This window comes from Pseudophryne corroboree, chromosome 4 (genome assembly GCF_028390025.1).
Source record: "Pseudophryne corroboree isolate aPseCor3 chromosome 4, aPseCor3.hap2, whole genome shotgun sequence".
Classification (NCBI taxonomy): Eukaryota; Metazoa; Chordata; class Amphibia; order Anura; family Myobatrachidae; genus Pseudophryne; species Pseudophryne corroboree.
Genome location: NC_086447.1, coordinates 330,705,174 through 330,726,997, shown reverse-complemented (window position 1 = coordinate 330,726,997; position 21,824 = coordinate 330,705,174). Strand labels below are relative to the sequence as shown.

Below are 21,824 nucleotides of genomic sequence, written 5' to 3'. Positions count from 1 at the left end.
AAAATTACTGAGGAATAAGAATATAATTAAGCAAAGTTTGAATTTATTGTTATGCTGCCCTGTTAGGATTTTACTCTTTTATTAAGTTCTAATGTATTATAAAATGGACACATTTCATAGTAACCATGTTAATTGACTTAATAAGTATGTACATGACCAATAATATTCAGAACGTAAAATGTTTTTAACCATGCCTGGGACAGAGGATTAAATGAACATTAGCATCTAAGAATGAATTACAAATGTGTTTCACCATAAAAGCAACAATCATTTTACATTTTCTTTGATGTACGATTAAGGACTTTATACAGAAATTAAAGTGCTCATGTTTTGGAAAGTAAAGCACTTGTCTACTTGTTACAAAGCTGGCCACAAATACAAGGTACCTAATATTTCATATATCTACACTACAGTAGTTCTGATATAACCTTGAGGTATGTTTTAGGTATTTAACTTGCTGTTGGATGAACCCTTGACCAACAAGGTGTAGACCACATACTGCTGCAAAATGCTGTGGTAGCCCTTTTGGTTCAGGGTGTCAGTCACTCTGTGCAAGACGCTGACTCAGGATCAAGCAAAGAGCTTCAGAGCACCACGTTTCCTCCTCCAGGTTTGGATAATGTCACTTACGGCATTGTTTTAGCACACATTTTAAAAGGGCAATGCTTTTAATAGCAAAACATTAGGGACTTTGCTATTAAAAGTATTTGCCGGTTACATTTTTGGCCTTAAATACGCTGGGAAGTGGCAGCTTTTAGAAGTGGCCTGGTGAATAAGTCACACATACTAGGAGACTTTCCCTTCAAGTACTCAATGGTGTAAATAAACCCTGTGTGATGACTCAAAGATCTTAAATTTTGATTCATTGACACCTAAGACCTTCATCCAGTCTTCACTAGTCTGAGGAGGTGTTTCATGGCCTTGGCAAGCCTCCTTTTTCAGCTGTATGTTCTTAACTTGTTACTTGTTCCCTGAAAAAGGGTTTTTCTTATAACTGAAATGTAAATAATTTCTCAGTTTTTGTTAACCTAAATTTTATTAACTTCTAGGTCAAGGGATTTCAACTCCAGCCCTCAGGTACACAAGTGCCATTTAGTAAATAATGATGTTGATTTTTTATACCGTTGTGCCAACTTAAAAACCAGTCTACCACTTTACTGCTGGTGTGCAGATCGATTTGTGCCCTGATGATCTAATGAATAATATACTGAATATATTCTCATGCCACAGTTAAACTGTAAACAGGGTGAAAAAAAACAGGCATTTTCTACTAGTCCCATAAACGTTTGCATAAAATATTCTACAGAGAATGAGAAAACCAATAAGACATCAGGTAAAACAAAAAAAAAAAAAACTCTGTCAAAAATGTTTCTTTTATTTGCTGTCAGACAAGTTACAATAGAATTTAATAAATAGTCAGGGTTCTTTTAATATATCATGCTGTATACATCAGTTAAGAGTGCAACAAAAGTAATTCAGTACAACTTATGCATTTCATTCTGTGGGGAAACCAGAAAATACTTACAGAAAGCTTGTCAGACTGGACACACTCCATACTACATGTGGCTGTACCTTGCATCCGATTACAACACTTAGCCATGGCTAACAGATTTAAAGAGTGCCATTTTGAAAAAGTGCCCATTCAGGATTTTGTTTTTTCATTACTTACAATAACTGACCTGTGTTTAATTTTTGATATATTTTCAAGCAAAAAAATAAAAATAGAAGGGTCCTAGTGATAAATGGATTATAAAATAAGGCAAATTAGGGGAAAATAGCTAGAAAAAAATACAATGTAAGAGAACTTCAAATTAAGCAATTCAAGAGAATGGTTTATTAAAATGAAAATATTTATTTGCTATGCAAGGGGCTTTCAATGCATTTACATGGGTTTCACAAGTATAATAAAAAGTAGAGCCACTAATTGCCACTATTCTTGGATTGAGTTTGATGACACCTGTTGCATTTCTTTTGCGGTGATACATAAGGAAGCCATTGGTCACTAAACCTCTAGTAAAACTACTTTTGAAAAGCATTTGCATTTCTTGTGTATTTTTCCTAGCATCAAACCTGCGTGTAAATTGCTAATTGATATGTAGCCTTGGTGCACTAGTCAATAATACACAGTGGATGGCAGCTACTTTGTTGGCGAAACAACAATGTAGCGAGGAGGGACCAGAGGTATGATTGAGGCACAAAATTAAAATGTATTGACTGTATTATACCCTTGGAATATCACATATCTGTATAGCAGAAGTTGAATCTTTGTGTAATATAAATTGTATTGTCATTGAAATCTTTATAGACTTCACATTGGAATCAATGCTTCTAATGACAGAAGGTTTTTCAAAAATGCAAAAATGGAAGAACTTTTCAATATACAACAAATTTAATTTTAATGTGCTGGAACCAATTAAACCGTAAAAAAAATAAAAAATAAAAATTAACCAGAAAAACATAGCAAGTATAAGTGCAAAATCATAAAAAAATGTCATGTTTACAGACATTAGCTCATCGGAACTGTAAAAATGAATCACACATTTTGCTTGTTCCATTTAAATCTAAGAATGGGTATAATTGAATACACTCATATATATTATTCTACCACTTCATATTCATTTATGTAAACTGGGGCACTGAAAAAGGTGCTATACCCAAAGCAATTAGACCGATGTTTGCCTTCATTTGTCAGAAAAAAAGACAGACTTTGATTGGATGCTGTGGGGTATATAGTATTTTACTGTTCACCAATTTCTGCAAATGTCCCCTAACATGACACTAGTATTTACTGCCTCTCGGTTGTACAGCTCTGATTAATAAGCTGCTGTTCAAAATATGTCTGAGTTTAACTACAATCTTCATTTGCTATTTAGGAGTAATGACCAAAAAATAGAAAAAAAAAGAATAAGTGCTATGCAGCTAGTGTCTACCACATCCAGTGTTTATATAGCTGTGTAACAGACAAAATGACATAAAATAGGATGGTCTATTTCATTGGTGTGGTTCATCAAATCGACAGTGTCTAGGTCGACAATGTTTAGGTCGACCACTATAGGTCGACATGGATGGAAGGTCGACAGGGTTTCTAGGTCGACATGTGCTAGGTCGACAGGTCTAAAGGTCGACAGAGGTTTTTTTTTTTTTTTTTTGGGTGTCGTTTTCTTCGTAGTGTGACCGGGATCCCAAATGAGTGCACCGCGTCCCCTCGCTACCGCTTCGCTCGGCACACTTTACCGTTCCAATCGTAGTCCACGTGGATCGTTAAGTATGAAAAAAAAAAAAAAAAATGTGAAAAACTCATGTCGACCTTTAGACCTGTCGACCTAGCACATGTCGACCTAGAAACCCTGTCGACCTTCCATCCATGTCAACCTAGTGACTGTCGACCTATAGTGGTCGACCTAAACATTGTCGACCTAGACACTGTCGATCTTCAGACCGGATCCCCTATTTCATCCACTTCTTTCAATGAACCACAATAGTCAGTCAATGACACCACAATGAAATCATGAGAGCATGGTGTTTCTCTGTCTCCCCAACATATATGGTAACTGACGTTTAGAAAAATATCACCCACATTATTGGCAACGGTTGTGAAATAAGTGTTCAGAGGGGATAAAAAAACAAAACACTAATTATTTCAAACCAAATTGTATCCTCAAGGTATTTCATTTGCTTAGGATATACTAAGTGCAAATAGAAATCAATAAATTAATTTAAACTACAATTTCATTCTCTCCGTAAACTTGAGACTTTGAAGCAAACTGTTCATACGGATCAATCCATGTCGTACTATATGGGTTTAACATTTAATGTTACTTTTTTCATTGGAGCATATTTCATATGTAGTAAACATAAATATGCAGTTTACAATACTTTCATGGATAGCACTAAATAAAATAGTAAGTGGTGCTAAACATTCATATATAAATGCTAAAATGACATGTTCTGGGTCAGATTGTTTGCTCATACAAAAGTCGGTAAATGTGATGAAGGTACAGCACACACACAGGACAGTAGCAACAGGTAGACGTGTCTCTTCACTGGACACTTACACAAACACTTGACAGTCCTCCAAGTAGCCAGTTATAAACCAGGCTTTCCTTCCTTATGTTTTATATAGAAGAGCTCACTTCAGGAGATTGCTTTTTGTAGAAAAATCATCAACGCCCAGACTGTATTCGCTCTCCTTTAAATGTATTATCTAAAGACCAGAGAGATTTTAAATGAATAATAATAAAAAAAGATAAAACAAGACAGTTACAACTGAAATGATCCCTTAATAAACATCATTGTGATGAGAGTATAGAATACATATAATAAACCTGGCACAGTCAGTTATTAAAGTATGAGGATTACCTAGATGGATTACTTTTCTTGATGAAGGGCTTCAATAAAAGCTTCAAGTTTTTCCTGGATTTCTCTTACTTTTTCTGCAGGGATAAAAAAAAAAAAAAAAAAAACTTAGGTACTTTAATGATCCTATCCACTGTTGATGGACTCAAAAAGGGTTTTGTATTGAAAAGGATGAGGGGATTATGACCTGTCAAATAAATACCATGATACATAACGTAATATTTAAGGCAATATTGTGTTTAAAAAAACAAAACGTTTTTGACGTGGATTTTCTTCACATTTTAGGTCCTTGGGGCTTAAAAAGTGCAAAAAAAACTAGAGTTAGATTTCCCTGAAATCGCGTCGGGGCGGCACAGCACCTGTTCCTCTATATTACAGAATGGATGACTATCAACAATCACTAATCCTTGCTTTTTTCTTTTAACCTAATATCCTTATTCTCTACATTAGTGGTGGAAATTCATACTGATCAATTCAAAAATAGTCTAACCATCCATAGTTTAGGCAGAGGATCAAAGACTTTAATAAACCAAGAATCAATCTGGCTAATATGGATATTAATGGGAAATAGAACAAGGTTCAAAGCAGGTTATATATACTCACTAGCCATAAAAATCCAGTAAAAAAATATACGGGTTTACTGATTCTACAAGAAAAAAACAACCCTCATTTTTATTTACTATGCCTATGACATTTGTTTCTCGCTGCTTACCAGAGAGAGGTAACAACTCAGAGGTTAAAAGGAGCTGACAATAAGTGTGAAATACCCCAGCTTCCATAATGCACACTAGGAAATGCCCCAGCTTCCATAATGCACACTAGGAAATACCCCAGCTTCCATAATGCACACTAGGAAATGCCCCAGCTTCCATAATGCACACTAGGAAATACCCCAGCTTCCATAATGCACACTAGGAAATACCCCAGCTTCCATAATGCACACTGGGAAATACCCCAGCTTCCATAATGCATACTAGGAAATACACCAGCTTCCATAATGCACACTAGGAAATACCCCAGCTTCCATAATGCACACTAGGAAATACCCCAGCTTCCATAATGCACACTAGGAAATACCCCAGCTTCCATAATGCACACTAGGAAATACCCCAGCTTCCATAATGCACACTAGGAAATACCCCAGCTTCCATAATGCACACTAGGAAATACCCCAGCTTCCATAATGCACACTAGGAAATACCCCAGCTTCCATAATGCACACTAGGAAATACCCCAGCTTCCATAATGCACACTAGGAAATGCCCCAGCTTCCATAATGCACACTAGGAAATACCCCAGCTTCCATAATGCACACTAGGAAATACCCCAGCTTCCATAATGCACACTAGGAAATACCCCAGCTTCCATAATGCACACTAGGAAATACCCCAGCTTCCATAATGCACACTAGGAAATGCCCCAGCTTCCATAATGCACACTAGGAAATACCCCAGCTTCCATAATGCACACTAGGAAATACCCCAGCTTCCATAATGCACACTGGGAAATACCCCAGCTTCCATAATGCATACTAGGAAATACACCAGCTTCCATAATGCACACTAGGAAATACCCCAGCTTCCATAATGCACACTAGGAAATACCCCAGCTTCCATAATGCACACTAGGAAATACCCCAGCTTCCATAATGCACACTAGGAAATACCCCAGCTTCCATAATGCACACTAGGAAATACCCCAGCTTCCATAATGCACACTAGGAAATACCCCAGCTTCCATAATGCACACTAGGAAATACCCCAGCTTCCATAATGCACACTAGGAAATACCCCAGCTTCCATAATGCACACTAGGAAATACCCCAGCTTCCATAATGCACACTAGGAAATACCCCAGCTTCCATAATGCACACTAGGAAATACCCCAGCTTCCATAATGCACACTAGGAAATACCCCAGCTTCCATAATGCACACTAGGAAATACCCCAGCTTCCATAATGCACACTAGGAAATACCCCAGCTTCCATAATGCACACTAGGAAATACCCCAGCTTCCATAATGCATACTAGGAAATACCCCAGCTTCCATAATGCACACTAGGAAATACCCCAGCTTCCATAATGCACACTAGGAAATACCCCAGCTTCCATAATGCACACTTGGAAATACCCCAGCTTCCATAATGCACACTAGGAAATACCCCAGCTTCCATAATACATACTAGGAAATACCCAAGCTTCCATAGTGCACACTAGGAAATACCCCAGCTTCCATAATGCACATTAGGAAATACCCCAGCTTCCATAATGCATATTAGGAAATACCCCAGCTACCATAATACATACTAGGAAATACCCCAGCTTCCATAATGCACACTAGGAAATGCCCCAGCTTCCATAATACATACTAGGAAATACCCCAGCTTCCATAATGCACACTAGGAAATACCCCAGCTTCCATAATGCACACTAGGAAATGCCCCAGCTTCCATAATACATACTAGGAAATACCCCAGCTTCCATAATGCATACTAGGAAATACCCCAGCTGCCATAATGCATACTAGGAAATACCCCAGCCTCCATAATGCATACTAGGAAATACCCCAGCTGCCATAATACATACTAGGAAATACCCAAGCTTCCATAATGCATACTAAGAAATACCCCAGCTTCCATAATGCATACTAGGAAATAACTCAGCTGCCATAATACATACTAGGAAATACCCCAGCTGCCATAATACATACTAAGAAATACCCCAGCTTCCATAATGCATACTAGGAAAAGTTAAGTTTGTATAGCAGTGGTTCTCAAACTGTGTGCCTAGGCACCCAGGGGTGCCTCGGGGTACTTGAAGGGGTGCCCTGGGTTGGTGATCCAGGACAAATTCTAATTATTTATGGTTAATGTAACAGACAAAACCAGTGCTGGTGGCTTCCAATCATAAAATATGTAAACAAACAGAAGCAAATCTTGTCCCTCACCACATAACTGACCCCAAAGATGACATACAGTACTGTATAAACACAACTTGCTTAATGTAATATTGTTTTCAGAATTTCTCAATAAGAAACTTTTGGACTAGGGGTGACATGAAAAAAAATTCTGATACTCTACTGAGCCGTGATTCAAAAAAGTTTCAAAACCACTGGTGTATAGCGAGTGTGCGCATGTGTCTATATACACACGTTTAAGTAACAGAAAATAAACTGTAGCACCAGTTTATTATATATTTAATAAATTTCCAAACACGACCTCATTCAGCTTGAATCGTTATTGGACCAGAAAGTGCGATTTTCTTAATCCTGCTTCTGCTATAAAACATATGTGAAGAGCCACCGAGAAAGGAAAAAGACTCCCACAGATGCATTCGCAAATGTGAGTATGCAGTTGCATAACTGCTATGCATATGCAGACATCGAGTACCATCGACAGTTGCGGTTGACCCAGGGCTACTCAGAATAAAGAGAATGCAGTCACACCGGGTGCCATGTTTTCAGTTGCAATCTATTGCAACTGACGTCAGATACACACCCCGAAAACAGCCATGATCCTCCTGAGTTTTTTCCAACCATTCTCCACAGATGCCATGTAACCTCCCACAAATGGACACTTCCTGGCAATCGTTATAAGATCGCACCTTGCTGGGCCTGTGATTGCACTGCGGCTCTGACACATGTGCAATGCGTACTCAGCGCATGTGTCGTCGTCCAATAATTGGACGATTTGACATAGTGCAAAATTGCAACTGAAGCTAAATAAGGCCTCTAATACACAATTTGTGAACTAAGATGCAAAAGTGAGGAAAAAGAAGCAAGATGAAGGAAAAAGCGGGAAACAGAAGCAAAATTGAGAAAAAAGTATGCATCGCAGGAATTGAACCAGTCATCTTGTGCCATATGCACAAGTGTATGAGGACACACACATATACATGTGTGTGTGTGTACTTTACAATGAAACAAGGCACAATCTCCTATTACAATAAAGTCAAAAATGTCAATACAGCTGTCTTCATGTGCCTCCCATTGTCCCTCTATTCCTCTTGCGTCCCTCTATTCTCTCACTATTTATATTACTCCTGTGTCATCCCCATTACCTCTCGTGTTCTCCATTCTCTCCCTAAATAATCCTCTCAAACACTTTCTTTCTATTCCTCCCATGTAACCTGATTCTCTCTATATTCCTCCCACGTCACCCCATTCTCTCTCTATATATTCCTCCCAAAAACCCACAATCTCTCTCAATTCCTCCTTGATCCACTCCAGCCTGCAGGAAACGAAGGAATCTTCCCAAGTGAAAATCGGCAGAGGGATATGTGCGTTCCTCGCACCAGGAGACGTATCTCCACCAGATATTATGATGGTGTTTTGACGTCACAGGTTTCCTGGCTTGCACCATAGTGGCAATGACCTCTTTGGAAAGTCCCTTGAGAGCTAGGATGTTCCGGTCAACTACCATGCGGTCAAACAAAGCCACCGTAAGTCCGGGTAGACGAACGGGACATGTCCAGAAGATCCGTGTACTACGCTCTCCGGGGCCAATCCTAGTAGAAAACTATGCTACACCTAATCCATAACCTCCCTAACCCTCCTTTCCCGCAGCATGACCCTAAAACGCCCTCCGTAGGCTAAACCTACCCTCCCCCCAGCTCTGTGTAGTGACGGCGGTCCTTTGTTTGGGATTCCAGCATCGGCATTGCAATACATCTTGGGATCCCAGCGTTGGCAGTCCGAGCAGTGTCAGGATCCCGGCGTCTGTATTCTGACTGCCGGGATCTCGAACGCCAGGATACGGACCGGAACTCGTTCCTCCACTCTGGTGCGCACACACACGCCTACACACAACTAAGTTTGACAGGGTCCCAGCAGTTGTCATTTTAATAGGTGCGTAACTAGTTACAATATAATTGTTTTTACTTTGTTTGAGCGAAAATTGGAGAAAGTGTATATCCTTCTTTGAACCAGTTTTCTGAAGTACCCAATGTTGGTTAGGATGGGTATGTATTATTGATATACCCTTTTTTTATTCACTATGGGGGTTATTCAGATCTGATCGCTGCTGTGCGCTTTCGCACAGTGGGTGATCAGATCCTAACTGCGCATACATATGCACCGCAATGTGCACGAGCGTCGGACAGCTACAACGGGTATGGCCGGTCAGCGACGGGATGGTGCAAAGGATCCATTAGCAGGGGCGTACTCAAGGTGATCGACAGGAAGAGGCCGTTTGTGGGTGGCAACTGACCGTTTACAGGGAGTGTCCGGAAAAACTAAGGTGTGTCCAAGTGAGGGTGTCAGGGTGTCTGACATCAGCTCCGACCCCGATCAGCAGGATTCAATCGCTTTGGAAGAGTAAGTCCTGGGCTTCGCAGAGACTGCACAAAGTGATTTTTAGCAGCTCTACTAACACATAGGAACGCACACTTGCACAGCGAAAATACACTTCCCCTGTAGGCGGCGACTACCTGATTGCAGGACAGTAAAAAACTCAGCCCAGCGATCATATCTGAATTAGACCCTATGTCATATTTGGTTTTCTGGGAATATACTGCAGTAGGGGTGTTTTTGTGCTTTTTCATATATTGTACAAACTTGATCGCAGCGGAGTTATCACAAGTCTGCCAGCCAATCTCATATCAGAAGATTTGTGCAACAAGCAAAGCTGTGGTTGGACTTTCTTAAAGAAAAACCTTCTACCATTTTAATTTCTTTTACTAGGTGTGTATGTGTGTATATAATACTAATTAGACTAATACTCTTTATAAATATACATAATCTAGATTCTGGAATGTTTTCTTTAAGCACAGCCTCTTAAAAACTGCTTAAAGCCTGACAAGACAATTAGCATACAAGGAAGAGATGCTATTCACAATGTGTGTCTGTACAGACAAGGTCTTTTTGGTGATATAGTACTTCCTCTACCTTTTGTCCAGATAGTCACTGCATACCTATTTCTAATCAGACTGCACCTGAGCACACGCAACAGTCTCTCAAACAAAAAAAACCTTAGTTTCCTACTATTTATTGCTTTTGCTGTTTAGACAGATTAAACAGAGCAGATAAATAGTATAAAATCCTAAAGTTTAGGAGGGAGATGTAAATGAGAGGACACGGACACATTAGGACAGTGTGCAAACGTCCTATACATAAATAAGCTCAAGGTCTAATATATAAAAGAGGAAGACTGATACCACCCACATGACAGGAAACAGCAGCTGGCTGATAGGGCTGCATCTTGTGCTTATCCTGTACTGCAGCATGATAAATAGCTGAGAAGCCCACGCATTCGGAATAGAACCATAAAAGGTGTATGACACCTGTATCACAATCAGATCATTATCTTAGTATTACATCATCAGCAAATGAAGGAAAGAAATTTTTTTTAACATTTTCATTATTGGTAATGTAGGAGAAATGTGTGACAATCAGCGCAATTTATTACTCGATATTAAATCAGTGAAATATTTTCCAGCATAAGAACTGCACCCGTTTTAACGTCTAAGCCAGCTGTGGCCAACCTGTGGCTCTTGAGCCACATGCGTCTCTTTTTTTATTCAAATGTGGCTCCCGACACTCAGTTACCTGACCACAACAAATCCTGGAAACTGGTGCACTCCAACCAGACACACAGCAGCACTACGGCGACTGAAAACTGGGGAGCCAGATACTGGGCTGTAGTGACATATGAGGGTGGGCTGGAGTGACACAATGGGGAGCTGGCTGGAGTGACAAAGGAGAATCCTGGCAGGAGAGACACAATGGGGAGCTGACTGGAGTGACACAGGAGGGTGCTGGCTGGAGTGACACAGGAGGGTGCTGGCTGGAGTGACACATGGACACATGGAGGAGCTGGCTGGAGTGACACAGGAGGGTGCTGGCTGGAGTGACACATTGACACATGGGGGAGCTGACTGGAGTGACACAGGAGGGTGCTGGCTGGAGTGACACAGGAGGGTGCTGGCTGGAGTGACACATTGAGGAGCTGGCTGGAGTGACACAGGAGGGTGCTGGCTGGAGTGACACATTGACACATGGAGGAGCTGGCTGGAGTGACACAGGAGGGTGCTGGCTGGAGTGACACATTGACACATGGGGGAGCTGGCTGGAGTGACACAGGAGGGTGCTGGCTGGAGTGACACATTGACACAAGGAGGAGCTGGCTGGAGTGACACACGGAGGGTGCTGGCTGGAGTGACACATTGGGGAGCTGGCTGGAGTGACACATGGGGGAGCTGGCTGGAGTGACACATTGACACATGGAGGAGCTGGCTGGAGTGACACACGGAGGGTGCTGGCTGGAGTGACACATTGGGGAGCTGGCTGGAGTGACACATGGGGGAGCTGGCTGGAGTGACACATTGACACATGGGGGAGCTGGCTGGAGTGACACACGGAGGGTGCTGGCTGGAGTGACACATTGACACATGGAGGAGCTGGCTGGAGTGACACACGGAGGAGCTGAAGTGTATTATGTGAATATGGCTTGTTCAATATATATTATGTTGATCTGGATTTTTTTTAATTATTTTATGTGGAAGTGTCTTTTCCAATGTATTTTATGTTGATTCTGGCTTTAAAATTTATTTTATGTGGATCTGGCATTTTCATTGTATTTTATACCATGGGGTGTGGCCTAGCAGGCACAAGGTCACACCCCATTTTGGCACACGCGCCTTTGGGTTGATGTCGGCTCTTTGACGTACCTAACAAGATTTTTTTGGCTCTTTGTCGCTGACTGGTTGGCCACTCCTGGTCTAAGCTCTATGGATGGAATGCTGCTTTTGTGGCAAATAACTGCTGATAACTTTTTATATAAGTATGCACTAAATGATCATTCGCAATATGAAACAGTGTAAATGAAACCTTGTTCTTGCAGAGAACATTTAACCATTCAAATCAGTCCCTGCCCCATTGGAGCTTATAGTCTGAGGGGGGAATTCAATGAGCCGCAGTAAATTTTTCAGCTAAAAAAAACTGTCTTTTCACAATTTTTTTTCCCTTCGGCCAATCCAATTAATACCCATTTTTTGGACGGAAAAATCACCCTGTTTTGGTGTGAAAACACAGGATCCAGGATAAGCTCCCGGATATATGTGCATTTGCCATTGCTGCCGCTAAAAAAATGGCACTTATCGCAGATTTTGTTTCTCCTGCCTCTGGACAGGTCAAAGAAATTCACCAATAATGCCGGCTATCAGATTCAATTGAATTACCCCCCGGGGATCAGTTAGCTGCGGTAATTCCCCTAAATTCCCCCAGAAATGATCTACTTGACAAGGACATATATCATATACATACAAATATATGTACATATACACATTGGGTTGTAAGAGGGACCCAAAATCAACCCACAAACACATGTGGCACATTCAGACTCATCAATTATTGAAGTCTGTCTGCATTAATATGTATGCACAATTACCCGGGCCCAGGCCTCCTCATGATGAGGGGGACAAAAGTCCTTCTTTACGAAGCGCTGCGCTACTTCCCATCGCAACGCATAATATTTTGCATTATTTTCTTCCAGGAGGGAGCGTGGCAATGCCTCTTCAATATGACCACATCCCATTCAGTGCATCTCTAAAAACTGCACTTTCCCCACTTGTCCTAAGTGCAGGAATGCCTAAAGCACCTTCTGGCACTTTATCTGGGCTTGTGTAGTAGTTTCCTCCTTTTGGTCGCAAGTACAATCGGTAATAGTAGCGACTGGAACCCCTAGGCAAATTCTAACTCCTAAACTGTGTGTACTGGGGAGTCGGGATGAAATAATCCTCAATAACCCAGATAATCAATATGTCACAAATCTCTGTTCCCTGGCTAAGGTGTGCATAGCTCGCTCTTGGATGGCCCGTACTAAACCTACATTTGATGAGTGGGTAGCTCTGGTGAATACGACAATAAAACACGAAAAATATGTTAATGTGTCTCGAGGTACACTCTCTAAATTTGATAGTATTTGGGCTAAATGGATGGATTCCCCCTACTTTCCTCAAACTTATTATTTGTAGATATATATTTAATTGGTGTCATCCCAGGTACCGGAATCAGTTCTACTGTACTCTTGTTTCCGTAAGCTTTAATTAGCAATGTTTTGGGATTTATGCATATTATGTATTTATATCTTCATACAAAGGTCATATGTTTTTTGTTTTTTCTCCCCCCCCCCCCGAGTTGTTCACAAAAACTTCAGTTGCTCTTTATTGATAGCATGAAGTTTCCTCCTCATGTCTTTTCCTTTTATACTCCGTTCCTTGTGTTATGCTGTATACTGTAATGCTCGGCAATCTTATGTGTTAAATAAAAACTGCTTTATTAAAATAAAAAAAATAATTTCGATAGAAGTGGCCTCAGCTATCCCTCCCATCACGTTCAGTTATGTTGAATCTGCAACTTTGTACGTGTGTAGTACTAACTTAGTTGTGGACTGCTGTCACAAAGTAGTGTCTCTGGTACTATATGAGTGTCCCTGTATGCAGCTACAACGCGACTGAAACACAGTATTTAGTGAAATGTGTTTTGCAGAACTTCAGTCGAGCTATATGGTGTAAAGACACAAGGTGTTTAGGGACACATCAATATGACAGTGTGCCTGTATTACTGAAACTTTCAAACAGTGATAATTTTACAAACACAAGGAATGGTGTCAGTGATTCATGAATGTAAGAAAAACTTAAGTAAATCTTTACTTTAAAACAAAATCAAGAGGTCGGGCCTAGCTACTGAGGGAGATAGATGTGCATCACAGAAGCTCCTGCAAAACGGGGCTTTTATAAGATTAAATAGCCCACCTCTGGGCCTCACAACGACCCTTATCAGCCCCCCTGTCTCTCTCACTACCACTATAACACCCCTACTCGAGCCGCGGAGTCGGGGAGCAGTTCTAACTGCTCCCGCGGATTGCGGCCTACGAGACGGACAAAAGCCAGGGCCTCGATTTATACCCTGCGCCGGTGGTGGCTTCGGGGACTCCCGGACCGGGCCGAGAGAGACACAGAGAGATCGGACGCCTGCGTTGCCGCTGACCGCGGCTGGGGGACCCGCCTCGACACCCACTACTGACCTGCACTGCCCAGAGACGCTGGGCCTCCTGACGCGAGGCGGGACCGCGAGACGCCCGGCGGCTGCACGGGGTCACACAAGCACAGCTCCCTGCTGCTCCGTCTCTACCCGCGCTGCCGCTGGCCGCGGCTGGGGACCCACCTCGACACCCGCTACTTGCCTGCACTGCCTGAGGACGCTGGACCTCCTGGCGCGGGACGGGGCCACGGGACGGCCGACGGCTGCACTAAACACTCATCCGCAGCTCCCTTCTAACCCATCTCTGCCACATCTCTCCTGCTGGGCCCTGTAAGTACACAGACAGATCTGCAATCTGGGGGGTCCCAGCGGGGTGAGACGACTATAGTGCCTTCCTTATAATAGTCAAGGGGTACACTGGACAACAGCACCTACAGCCTCAGCATAGGCCTAAAAATCACCCACTGGAGGGCCTTTCATATTGGGACCTTGTGTGCTGATCAGCTAGACACTAGTGCACCAGCAACCACACACACCCTCCCTCATCCGACCCCCCCCCCCCCCCCCGATAGTACACATCCCTATACCCACATATATCAAAGGGAAGGGGGAAAGAGGGGAGAGAAGAGGAAAAGAGAGAAGAAGGAGAGGAACACTGAGAGGAAGCACCCCCTACAGCTTGAGGGCTAGAAGTGCGTATTTGAGTGAGTCTGTTATTGCTATGGACAAATTCATGTCTAAGTCATTACGTAACCCAAGGGGTACCCAGTCGGGTAAAGGCAAAAATCGTGAGAATCCCGCTAACAGTGCCCCTGTCTCCCCGACATATAGTCAAGGGTCTAGTCCTCGGGGGCAATCCGCACCAATTATGGATCCCTCCAAATCCTTCAACACGACTGAAATTACAAATATACTCTCATCTTTGCTAGATCAAAAACTAGCACCCCTGAAAACCTCTTTAGATTCAGCACTTGCACAACTCACAGCCCATGATCAACGTATCTCCGAGACAGAGCAGCGAATTTCGGATCTAGAGGACGATTTGTCAGCAGCTAAAACAACCCAGATAGAACACGACAAGCTGATGGTGTCTTTACAAGACAAATTAGAAGATTTGGAAAATCGGAATAGAAGAAACAATGTACGTCTAGTGGGTTTGCCAGAAGCGGTGAAATTCTCCGAACTCATGACTCTGGTCTCCCAATGGTTACCCAGAGAGCTGGGATGCGTCTCTGCCACGGGTTCCATTCTAGTGGAACGTGTTCATCGGATCGGTCCTGATCGCCAGTCCGGCAGGGATAGACCCAGGCCGGTCATCATGAGAATTCTCAACTATGCCGATAAAGTCAGATTGCTGGAGGCTTATAGGAAGTACACTGATCTCAGGTACCAAGACTCAAGACTTCTATTGTTTCAAGACTTTTCATATTTAGTTGCAGCAAGAAGACGAGAATTCTCACCTATTTGCAAACGTCTCTTCGAGATGGGCCACAGATTTGCGTTGCTGTATCCGGCCAAGCTGAGAATCACCTATGGTGGAAAAATCCATTTTTTTGAAACTGCACAAGAGGCCAGAAATTTCGTGAACTCTTTAGATGCAGCTCTTCTATCGGGTACAGATGATGCTGACTGACTTCACATATCCTTCCTAAGTGGGTTGATCGTCCCCAATGCTTGACCCATTCATGTTTAAGTCCAGTAACACCTTCTTGTTTGATAAGCTAAATAGAATGTATCTTCTATTTTTCTCTTCGGGCATCTTTTCCCCCCTAGAATTGTCTCTGACAATCTTTTGTTTGTTTTCTTCCTTTCCCCTCACCCTCTATTCTCATCTTTTGCCATATTATTCTGAAATATGGTGCCCTTGGCTACTAGGTTGGAGGACACCCTCCTCAAATGTTTTACTGCCCTCCATTTGGAGATTGCCATTGTTTAATAGGGCGCCCACATGGGTTGACAAAAAGTTAAAATGGTTTTGTAACTTGGTTCATAATGTTGATACTGTACACACACATGGTATATGTATAGTGATAGGAATGTATACGTTGATTTCCACTTATCATCTATCACTAATGATCCATATCGGTCTGCTCGCTGGGACAGACTGGGATCGACAGCTATGGTATAATATTCCCAGTGGTTGGCCTAGGGTTGGTATCGGCTGAATGCTGTCGGCCCAGGACCCTCCCACAATAGTGCAATCACGATTTCGGTTAGTATCCTGGAATGTAGATGGGCTTAATACTCCCATCAAACGGAAAAAGGTCCTTACCTATTTGAAACGATTGAAGCCTGATATAGTATTATTGCAGGAAACTCATTGGCGAAAAACAGATCCTAATGTACTGCGGGATGTTTGGGTGGGAGAGTATAGAACAGCTTCCTATACATCCAAACGTAGAGGAGTACTAACTATTCTCAATAGATCACTCCCTGCCACTATCTTAGATAGTCTGGCCGACCAAGAGGGAAGATTCTTGTTCTTGAAAATAAAAATACTAAATACGCTCTACACGGTAGCCAATATATATGCCCCTAATGGCCTTAACGCATCTTTTTTTTCCGATATCTACGAAAATTTGCAAGGTTGGGCAGAGGGAGAAATTATTATGGGAGGAGATTTCAACTGTGTACAGTCAGCTAGTCTAGATAAAACATCTATATCCGGAACACCTGCGATAACCACACCACCCTCACTCACATTACTCACCTCTTCCTTACGACTGTCCGACCCCTGGAGAATTCGCAACCCTGACGCTCGTGAATACACATTCTACTCCCACCCACACCATTCCTCTTCTAGAATAGACTATTGGCTAATCACAGACTCTCTTTTACATCATATAGTGGATACTAAAATTGAACCGATCTCACTCTCGGATCATGCCCCGATTTGGTTGTCAATCACACTAGATACCCCCCTGCCTAGATCTTATAATTGGCGTTTCCCCGATTATCTGGAAACTTCAGAGGATTTTAGCCAATTTCTTACCAGAGCCTTCATTAATTACACGGAGGATAATAAGATTCATGAGAATGACATTAATTTATTTTGGTCGGCTTCCAAACCAGTAGTCCGTGGACAAATATTAGAATACGTTTCCAGAAAGCGCAAACAATTGAATAACCAGCTGTGTGACCTGAGCAAGGCTTTAACTGCAGCATATAATACAATGACATTAAATGATTCCCCAGAAAACAGACAAAGTTACACTGATGCGAAACATCTGTATGACGCGCTTTGCACCAAGAGAGCCAGTTTCTCTTATGATATACAGAGAAACAAACTCTTCCGGGGGGGTAATAAGTCGGGTAAACTATTAGCCAATTTAGTGAGATCATCTACTGCCCCTTCCCGTATAACTAGTTTACACACAGACCCAACTTCCTCAACTATGGACACACAAATTATGTCAAAAACCTTCCTACAATACTATACAAATCTATACGCGGCACCTTTGGACAGCCCCACGGAGGGTATGAAGTATCTGGAAAAAGCTGACTTACCTACACTAACGGAGGAAGAACGAGAATCACTGACATGCCCTGTAACAGACACAGAGCTACTGTTCTTGATTAAATCACTACATAATGGGAAATCACCAGGCCCGGATGGGTTTGGAGCAGTATATTATAAAATGCTAGCTCCCCACATAACACCATACTTATTGACGCTGTTTAATGCACTGTTGAACGGATCCCCTCCACCCCCGAGATTCACTGAAGCTAGAATAGTAGTATTCCCTAAGCCGGGTAAAGACCCTTCATATGTCCAATCCTATAGACCTATATCCCTTCTCAACCAAGACCTAAAACTATTCACCAAATTACTGGCCACTCGTCTCCAACCGATATTAATGCGTATACTACATCCAGCTCAAACGGGGTTTGTTAAAACAAGAACATCAGTACATAATGTACGAACCCTGATAGCAGCAATACAGTGTCAAGGACTCCACAACATCCAAAGCACTTGTGGTCACTGTGACGCCGATAAAGCGTTTGACCGTGTGTCATGGGCACACCTACTTAGAATTTTCCACACTCAACAATTCGGTGAGGAATTCACTAAAGTCTTCAGTATGCTTTACTCTAATCCACAAGCCCACCTAACCATTAATGGATTGAACACACCAGCCTTCTCTTTACATAGAGGCACGCGCCAAGGATGCCCCCTATCTCCCTTACTTTTTAACCTAGCTCTAGACCCACTGATACGCACCTGTATGCACAATGTTGCATGGGAAGGAATAAAAATTGGTACACAACCAGTGAAGGTTTCGCCCTTTGCGGATGACCTATTATTGTATTTTAGTGACCCCATAAAGGCGTTTCCTTCTTTACTGACCATGCTCCATGATTTCCACTTGATCTCGGGCTTTTTAATCAATTTTGATAAAACAGAAGCTCTAGCTCTTGGACCCAAGGCCACACAAAATTGGGGCTCCAGATTCCCCTTTAAATGGGCGACTGGTTTTATAACATACTTGGGCTTGCGCTTTTCACCCACCCTAGCCGAACTATATCCACTGAACTTTTCCCGTGCCATTAACAAAATGATTGAAGACTTTACACGCTGGCAAAACTTACCAATCTCATACATAGGTAGATGCCACTTATATAAAATGATCTCCTTCCCCCGTTTATTATACCCGATCCAAATGCTCCCATTCCTTATGACCAAACGAGATGCCAAAACAATTAATAAGGCCCTTAACGCCTTCATTTGGACAAATAAGCGTCCACGTATAGCCCTTTTCAAATTGAAACAACAGACTACGCTGGGTGGTGTGAACTTACCGTGCCCAGAAGACTATTCTTTAGCCGCTAATTACAGATATGCCCTGGACTGGGTAAAAGGTTCCTCTAGCTACACTAATACATCCCTGGAACAGCTTATGCTACCCCATGGTACTTTGTCTACTATATTACACTTTCCAGACCCCTCCACGCTGACATACATCCACTCGAACCCCTTGCTGCTCGCTCCGTATAGAGCGTGGCAACAACTTCGAAAACGCAAAGGACTAACAACCACCTGCTCCCTATTCCAACCAGTCCTACATAACCCAAACTTTCAAGACGGAGACACAGATGTAATTATCAAGACTTGGTACTCTCAAGGTTTACGACTAGTGTACCAATTCCTAAATGTTACTTGTACTGAAGTACTCACCCTATCACAATTAAAACTTAAATTCCCGAACTTACACATTCCACTGTTCGCATACTTTCAAATCCGCAGCTTTGCAACACAACTGATAACACGCCTACGACCAGTAGATTATAACTTTCCCTTGGACACTCAAATACGCTTGAACCCTCAGTCTAACTATCTTACATCCATTATCTATGCACACACCAGACGCCAGATTGACTTAGATGATCAAACCACAGGCCTGGCTAAATGGTCGACCACTCTACCAGGCATCCCTTTACAGACCATAATACGATGGCACTTGTTGCTTAATAAATATTTAGTATCCTCTTCCTATGCTGAAATGCATTTAAAAATTTTACACAGGGCGTATTATACTCCTCGTCTCAGATACCTCACAGGCATCTCTGATAACTCCAACTGCTTCAAATGCTCCTCACCTGATGCAGACATCATTCATTGCCTTTGGTCATGTCCTATAATACAACTATTTTGGAAAGATGTCTGTAACTACATTACAACAATTTTAAATATACCTCTCACACCAACTCTACTTTGGGTTTTCTGGAATCAATATGATTCTGATCATAATTCATTATCCACAGGCAATAAATTGCTATTAGCTAGGATAGCAGCAGCTTCAAAAAAGACCATACTATCTCAATGGATACACAAAACCTCTATACCCATAACCCTTTTATTTCCTAGACTGATGCATCTATATCAAATGGACTGGATTGAATGCTCTCTCAGAGCGGAATCCAACTCTTCCAAGTTCTTTGCAATATGGCTACCCTATGTGGTAACTCTACCACAACCAATATGTGATAGCATGCGAAAAATAGTTAAACTTACTACATGGTACAACACAGAGATACTCACAAGAGGATCACCACCCTTCTAATCACAACTTTGTTGCTTTCAAGAACACCCACTTAAGTTGGCATAAATGCATTGTTGATGACACTATGGGTTGACCGACACCAGCTATATGATTGACAATATAGGGATCTCACTTAAACATCGTTTCCTCAATAATGTACGTGATTGCTTGTATATGGATATAATGTTGTACATTCCTACACATTATTAGATTGAAAATGTTATGGATACTGCTATCACTATTCCGATATTGTGTGTAACGTGTGTGTTACACTTGTATTTTTCTCTTTCCTAATAAACATTTAAAAAAAAAAAAAAAAATCAAGAAAATACATACACTTTAAATTTATTTTAGGTGATCTACAAAAATATAAATATATATTTGTTACAGAAATTATATATTTGGGTTTAATATTACAGCAGTTACAGCATCCTGAGGTGCTGCAGCGCATTTACAGAGGTGCTGCAGCCGGGAGTTGCAGTCCGGTTGCAAATCAAATGATATGGGCAGGCAGATTATTTGGACGTGCAACGTAGAGCAAAATTACCGACAAGGTGGGCCGGTGGTCCTAGGTGGCCTGGCAGGCACCATGTGCTAATGTAAGACACGTCACATGGCAGGGCAGCTTTGCCATTGGTTATATCTATAAACAGGGCTTAATGGCTGCTGATCAGGAAGTAAATTGGACAGCTGAAGTGGAGCTGTGGTGTTCGTATGAATGCTTACCTAGGACCTAACAGCATCCGAAGCACAGTACCTCCCGGTATATAGTGGACTGGAGCACAGGTAAGACTTGTTACAGATCTTACAGTGACAGCCCGGACTGCTTCATCTCATTACTGCTTCTAGCAGCTTTATAGTATCATACCCAGCAGAGTGTGCCTGCAGACTACCCTCAGCAGGAAGAGCACTGAAGAGATCCTGAGGAAGTCTATGAAAAGGAGGATGAAAGAGGATATGAGCAGTGAACCATGATGGCAGGATCAATGGGATCACCTGGGTGCAAACCTGAGCCAGCGTAAGGCTTCACCAAATTATTGGAGAGCCCAGGAGTGTATGTATAGATCACATTGAGCTAATATGTATAGTTACAGATATTCATTTGAACTGCTACTTATTTGTCTTGTCTTTAGGAATGGGCACAAATCCCAGTTGCAAGATGTGGTAATCTCAGAGAGACTTATCCAAAGCGACTTGCAGCTGTAATTGCTGCAAAAGGTGGCTCTACAAAGTACTGACTTTAGGGGCGGTGAATAGTTATGCACGCTGAAGTTTTCTGTTATTTTGTCCTATGAGTTGTTTGCTTCACAATAAAAAAAAAAAAAAAAACATCTTCACAGTTGTAGCCATGTTCTGTGAATGATATGATGCAAACCTTCAAACAATCCATTTTAATTCCAGGTTGTGAGGCAACAAAACATGAAAAATGCAAAGTGGGTAAATACTTT

General features: G+C 42.0%; 1 protein-coding gene across 2 annotated transcripts in view; it reads right to left on the bottom strand.

Annotated features, from left to right (window-relative positions):
- Positions 1 to 1,355: 1,355 nt before the first annotated feature.
- Positions 1,356 to 21,824, bottom strand: part of OPA1 (OPA1 mitochondrial dynamin like GTPase) — a 255,182-nt gene continuing 234,713 nt past the window's right edge. For both annotated transcript variants that reach the window (XM_063916412.1, XM_063916413.1), the window contains 2 exons: positions 4,360 to 4,433; positions 1,356 to 4,204 (listed from right to left, as the gene is read on the bottom strand). In XM_063916412.1, coding sequence (XP_063772482.1) covers positions 4,369 to 4,433 — 65 coding nt within the window. In that variant the 3' untranslated portion in view covers positions 1,356 to 4,204; positions 4,360 to 4,368. The remainder of the gene's footprint in view (positions 4,205 to 4,359; positions 4,434 to 21,824) is intronic.